Source organism: Nicotiana attenuata, unplaced genomic scaffold (genome assembly GCF_001879085.1).
Source record: "Nicotiana attenuata strain UT unplaced genomic scaffold, NIATTr2, whole genome shotgun sequence".
Lineage (NCBI taxonomy): Eukaryota > Viridiplantae > Streptophyta > Magnoliopsida > Solanales > Solanaceae > Nicotiana > Nicotiana attenuata.
The window spans coordinates 115,447-122,468 of NW_017672065.1; the positions used below are offsets into that span (position 1 = coordinate 115,447).

General features: G+C 40.3%; 1 protein-coding gene across 1 annotated transcript; it reads right to left on the reverse strand.

Annotated features, from left to right (window-relative positions):
- Window positions 1-5,870: 5,870 nt before the first annotated feature.
- LOC109211625 lies at window positions 5,871-6,767 on the reverse strand. The gene has a single exon (XM_019375176.1). It carries the CDS (start codon window positions 6,765-6,767, stop codon window positions 5,871-5,873), a length of 897 nt encoding a protein of 298 aa, XP_019230721.1.
- Between the last annotated feature and the right edge of the window lie 255 nt (window positions 6,768-7,022).

A 7,022-nucleotide genomic window follows, 5' to 3' on the forward strand; every position in this document is an offset into this window, starting at 1 on the left:
TTTGGTTTCGAAGATCCCATAGACCTGATTTACAACCAGTTATGAGTCGCACTTGATTTCTATGACCTCAGAATCTAGTCCTCGGGCCAGTTCGAGTCCTGCAATCAAAGCCCCATACTCTGCTTCATTGTTAGTTAAAGTGATCGTTCTTATGGCCTGCCTTAAGGTTTCTCCCGAAGGCGTGGTTAATACTATGCCAAGCCCGGACCGTTTTACGTTGGAGGCTCCCCATAAATAAGGTCCAAACTTCCAATGTCGATTCTGACACCATTGCTGCCTCTTTGGTTGTTAGAGGCAACAATCCCGCACTGAAATCGGCTACAAAGTCAACCAAGACTTGTGACTTAATCGCAGTCCTTGATTTATATTCTATGTCGATTTCACTCATTTCAACGGCCTATTTGGCCAACCTACCCGAGAGTTCGGGTTTGTGAAGGATGCTCCGTAAAGGAAAAGTGGTCACCACGGCTATCGGGCAGCTTCTGAGCGGCGACTACGAGAGCTAAGGCCAGCTTCTCCAAATGCAGGTAGTGAGTTTTTGCTCCCGTTAAAATTTTACTAACGTAATAAATACGAGCTTGCGTACCTTCGTCCTCCAGAATAAAACTGCACTTACCGTTACTTCTGAGACTATGAGGTAAACCAACAGTGTTTCACCATCCTTTGGTTTCCAAAGTAATGTAGGGCTTGACAAGTACCTTTTCAAATCTCTCAAAGCATGTTGGCACTTCAGGGTCCATTCGAAGTTTTTTTTTTCTTTTTGAGTAATGCGAAGAAGCGGTGGCATTTTTTTGACGACCGGAAATGAACCTTCTCAAAGCGGCCAATCTTCCCGTGAGCCTTTGGACTTCTTTCACGCTTGACAGCTGGTCCGGGATGTCTTCGATGGCCTTGATCTTATCGAGGTTTACCTCAATCCCCCTTTGTGATACCAGAAATCCAAGGAACTTGCCAGAGCTGACACCGAACGTGCATTTCTCGGGTTTAAGCTTCATGTTATGATTCCTTAAGACGTCAAAGGTGTCTTGCAGATGCTTAAGATGATCACATGCATTCAAAGTCTTAACGAGCATATCGTCTATATAAACTTTCATAGTTTTCCCTATTTGTTTTTCAAACATCTTGTTTACGAGTCGCTGATAAGTGGCTCCGGCGTTCTTCAAACTGAATGGCATCACATTATAGCAATATGTGCCGAAATTTGTTATGAACGAAATCTTTTCCTGATCCTCCAGGTTCATCTTAATTTGGTTGTACCCGTAGTAAGCATCAAGGAAACTCATTAACTCGTGCCCGGCCGTTGCATCGATCATTTGATCTATGTTTGGCAGTGGGAACGAGTCTTTCGGGCATGCCTTATTCAAGTCCTTATAATCTACGCACATACAAAATTTATTGTTCCTTTTAGGAACTACTACTACGTTAGCTAACCAGTCTGGATACTTTACCTCTCGGATCGAATCGATATCAAGTAAGCGAGTTACCTCTTCTTTGACGAATTTATTTTTGGCCTCCGCAATAGGGCGTTTCTTTTGCCTTGCCGGAGGTATGTTGCGATCCAAACTTAGCTTGTGTACGGCCACCTCCGTTGGGATACCTGTCATTTCTGCATGCGACCACGCAAAATAATCGGTAGGGGTGTTCATGGTTCGGTTTGGATCGGTTTTTCCCTAAAAAGAAACCAAACCAAGTAAGTCGGTTTTTCAGTTATTAGAACCAAACCAAACTAATTAAGTCGGTTTTTTCTCGATTCGGTTTATGTCGGGTTTTGTCGGTTTTTCGACTTTTTCGGTTATTTGTTGGTTTTTTCTTAAATATAAGACATACACTACCAAACACATACTGACGACCACATTTCAACGTAACACTATCAAATCAATTGCCCTTTGAGAAATCTATTATTTACCAAGACATATTAATGATAATTGAATCAAATAGTGATGAATAATTTAAGGACTCAATTAAAAATATATTATTTTTAACACGAAATGGATTCTTACACTTAACAAAAAAAAACTACCAATCAATCTAGAATGTAAAGGTAAAGAACTATACTAAAAGTGCAAACTATTAACATTTACCATTAAATTTTTGAAACTTTTTTTTTTGATTAACTCATATTGTATTAATCAAAGTATAACTGTACAAGCCATGTAGCTGTTGACCAGCTACAATCTATACTCGACTATGCTCCTCCTAGTTACAATTGCATTGTTATTCTAACCAACTAGGCAAACTACTACTGAAACTCTAATTACAACCAATTGTACAGACAATTACATGAAACTCAAGCAAAACTATCAAGCCTCTGTAGTGTCCTCTGCCACTTTAGTTGCCTTCTTCCTCTTGTGTGTACATGTAGGACTATTTCTCTGCATAATCTTTGCTCCTCAAAAATACCCTGCTGAAATCTTATCATGTTTCTCTCCCTCCATATACTATATACCAGCATCGCAAACACATAACTGATGATTGTTGCTTTCCCTGTCTTTTTCCTGGCCATATTGCTTGCCCAGTTTAGTGCTTCTCTCCATCCCTTTATGCTTCTCTTCATGTCAAGCCATAGTAATAGCCTTGCCCATACTCTATTTGTGACTGGGCATTCAAAGAAGAGATGGTGCAGTGTTTCTGTGACAGCTTTGCAGAAGACACAATCCTGTGGCACCTGTATTCCCATCTTACTTAGTCTTTCCATAGTAGCTAGTCTTTCATGTGCAGCCAACCATGTTATAAATCTATATCTGGGGTGGATGTTTGTCTGCATGATTATGCTCCTCCATTGAACTTTCTGGTACTGGGGCATCAACATGAAGTATGCTTGCTTTATAGAAAATTTGCCCTGTACCAATAGTGGCTTCATTTTATCACACAGGGTCCCCTGTACCTGTTGTTGATGTAAGTCTTCCCTTGTCTCTATTGTTTTCCTGATTACCCAAGTTGCAGTCTTAGGTATAGGCATGTCATCCAAATTCTGTTTCTTAATATAGTAGTTATGGACCCATTTTATCCACAAACAGTCTTTTTTCATTGCAACTCCCCATAGTTGTTTCATCACAGCAGCCTTGTTCCATAGTCCTAAGTTGATGACATTCAATCCTCTTGTAGATGTAGGCCTGCATATTTGTTCCCATGCTATCAGTGCTTTCCTTGTGAACTTGCTTCTCCTGTCCACAAAAAGGTTCTGCAAACTGCATCAATCATCTTCATGACTTTCTTAGGGAGCAGGAATATCTGTGCCCAGTAAGTTTGGATGCCAAATAGTACAGACTTTATCAATTGAAGTCTGCCAGAATATGATAACAATCTTGCTGACCAGCATCTGATTTTATCAGTTATCTTCTCTATTAGGGGCAAGCATTGGTTCACAGTTAGCTTTTTAGAGGATAGTGGAACCCCTAAATATCTGAATGGTAATTTACCCTCTTCAAATCCCAGCATGTTCAATATTTCCTGCTTTCCATCTTCAGTCACTCCAGCTAGATAGATAGAGCTCTTGTCTTTGTTTTCTTGTAAACCAGTAGCTTCAGAGAATTTTTGAAACACCTCTTGGAGTAGGCTGATGGATCCAATGTCTGCCCTGCAAAACATAAGCAGATCATCTGCAAAGCAGATCATCTGCAAAACAGATGTGAATTATACCCAGCTTCCTGCATCTAGGATGGAAATTAAAATACCCATTCTCTGCTAGCATCATCATTTCCCTATTCAAATATTCCATTGCAATTACAAAGAGGTATGGGGACATAGGGTCCCCTTGTATGATACCTCTTTGTCCTTGAAATGGTTTGGTGAGACCTCCATGTATCACTAGAGAGTATGAGACAGTTGTAACAGATTCCATAATCCATTCAATGAATCTGAATGGGAAGCCAAGATCACTGAGCATTCTCCTCAAGAAACTCCAATCTATAGTATCATAGGCCTTCCTAAGATCCACTTTCATGACACATCTAGGAGACACCCATTTCCTATTGTATCCTTTGAACAGTTCATGACTGAACAATATGTCGTCAATGATGCTTCTTACTTCTACAAAAGCTGATAGTGACTGGCTCACTATGCTCCCAATCACCCTCTTAATTCTCAGCTGTAGTATCTTTGCTATGATTTTGTATAGGGTGTTACAGCATGCAATAGGTCTGTAGTCTTTAACTAATGTTGGTGAACTAACCTTGGGTATCAAGGTGATTGCTATACAGTTCACCTTCTTCTGCATCTTTCCTGTTTCAAAAAAATTCAGTATTGCATCATATATATCATTCTTCACTATCTCCTAGTTCCTTGTGAAGAATTCTATTGGGAAACCATCTATCCCTGGAGCTTTATCTGTTGGCATGTCTTTGATAGCATTGTCTATTTCTGTAAGTGTCACTGTCATTATCATTTCTAATTGTTGCTCCCTTGTCAACACTGGCCCTTTTTTAATGATCTCTGAATTTGGACATTTGATCTCACCACTACAGCTCCCCATTAATCCTTTGAACACAACCATGAATTCTGATTCCACTTGCACTGGGTCTGTGAGTTTAATGCCTGTCTCTGTATAAATGGAGGAGATTGTGTTCTTGCTTTGTCTAATCTTCCACTGGGCATGGAAGTATTTTGAGTTACTGTCACCATACAGGATCCAATTTGCTCTGGATTTTTGTCTAAGTACTTGTTCTTCAATATTGCTCCATCTATCTAAATCAGCTAGGATCTCTTTCTCCTGATCAAATAGGCTCTGACAAAATGGTTGAACATTTATGTTTGCTTGCACAATCTCCAGCTTTTGTCTAGCTTGATTCAGCCTTTGCTGATAGGATGCCATATAATGATTAAGATCCTTCAGTTCATGCTTCAGCTCCTGCAACTTTCTGCTGACCTTCAACATGGCATTCATATTCTTATTCTGCCCCCATACTTTCTTTAGTCGTGCATGAAACTCAGGGTGTTCCATGACATTAACAAAGAACTTAAATGGCTTTGGGTACATTCTTCTCTTCTCTCCACACCTCATTATCACAGGGGAATGATCAGATACTCCAGGGTTTAGGAAATCTGCCTCAATGTGATCATATTGTTGCATCCATTGAAAATTGCCCAGAGCCCAATCTATTTTGCTATAAACTCTACTTCCCACAGGCTTTTTGTTGCACCAAGTAAAGTGCCTACCTATTGACCTTATGGGTGTCAATTGCAGGCTATTTAGCAATTCCTGGAACCCTTGTACCTCCTTAGCTGTAACTGGTTGCCCAATTCTATCATCAGTGGTAAGTCCATTATTGAAATCACCACTTAGGAGCCAAGCATTACCAATTTGCTTCCCAAACTGTTGCAGTTCACTCCATAATTCCTCCATCTCTTGCAGTGTGTTTTTAGCATATACCACTGTAAATTCTGTGGTGAATTGAGTTGAACTTTCCTCTATTGAATAGTGTATGTACTGATCCTTTATAGTTTGAATCTGTACATTTATACTTTCTTTCCATAGAAGCCAAATTCTGCCATTTACTGTTGTGTTATATTACAGCAGTACTTCCAACCCCTGGCTACTTTTTGCAAGATTTTCTTTGCTTTCCCTTCTTTTACTCTAGTTTCCACACATCCCATGAGATCTATTTTTTGTCTTTCCAGAAAGAGCTTCAACTCCTTCTGTATTGAGAGCTTGTTCAGCCCTCTGATATTCCATGTGCATACTATCATAGGGGTTCTGCTACCTTCTGACCATCTACAGGTTTGTCCCCTGTAGTTTTAGGCTCCTTAATTCTCAGAACAACAAATCTGTTTGCTCTCATTATCATCACAGGATCATGCAGCATAGGCTCTTGTATAGCTTTGTTCTTGCCCTTTGCTTATGTACTAATCTCTTGCTCATTTTGCTGCCCCTTCTAGTTCTGCTGTTGGAAAGCATTTTGTTGTGCCTCCCCTTCTGCTGCTACATGTTGAGTTTCTTCTTGGTTTGCCCCATGATTTTCCTCTAATACTTTAACCATCCATACTGGCCTCTTTTTTCTATTTCTTCTCCTTTTCCTCTTAGTTACTTCCTGGTAGGTATCTTCCTTTGTTCCTGGCTCAATTCTTCTACAGTTTTCTGCATCATGGCCAAATTTTATGCAGTCTACACAAAATTTTGGCCTCCAGTCATATGTCACCTGTTGCTGGAAAGTTCCAAAAGGCGTGTCAAGCTCAATACATTCAGGCAAAGGTTGAGCAACATCCACTTCAATCAAAACTCGAGCATAATAGATCCTCTCCATGTCAGCAGTTGTTTTATATGTATATAGTGGTTTCCCAATTCCACTGGCCAATTTGCCTAGTGCCTCAGGGGACCAATATCCCACTGGTAGTCCTGGGAATTTTACCCACAATGGAATAGTGCTAAGGCACTCTGGATCAAAATAGAAGTCAATTTCCCAGTTCCTCAAGATCATCGGCTTGTTGTGGTATGTATATAGCCCAGATTGCAGAACCAAATCCCTATCCTCAATTGTTTGGAACTTGAATATATAGTATCCCTCTTCATGGTACAAAATTTTAGGTTTAGCAACAAAATTCCATACCGTACTCACATAGTTGTCCATTGATCGAACATATGGTGTGTCCCCCAGCACATATCCGATTAGTGCAGAATTCCACACCTCTTTCTGCGTTTTGATGTCATCCTCCACAATCTTCACCACCACTTTGCCATCCCTGATTGATGGAGGAACATAGGTAAGTGGTTTACCCATTTGTGAAACACGGTTGTTCTTTAGTCCTTCATTTCGTTCATTCTGGTCCGTCATCACCTCACTTCTGGGTTGCTTATCAGTTCCAATTTCAGAAAATTGGAGTCGCCTTGGTTCATGAATTTCCTTCTTAACTTGTTCCTTACCTCCTCTTGCAAGAGGATTTGAGCTGGATCAATCCATTCTGTTTCAACTTCACTCTCCTCTTCAATTGATTGAAACTTCGAAGGTAAGAAGCTTACAAACGTCAATGGAGTTTTCCTCCTTAGTATTCCAGTTGCCGGCGTAATCATCGCCTCCGTCGTAGTCACC

Coding starts and splice junctions, on each gene's coding strand:
- LOC109211625 (XM_019375176.1), bottom strand. CDS start 6,767: ATGACGGACCAGAATGAACGAAATGAAGGACTAAAGAACAACCGTGTT.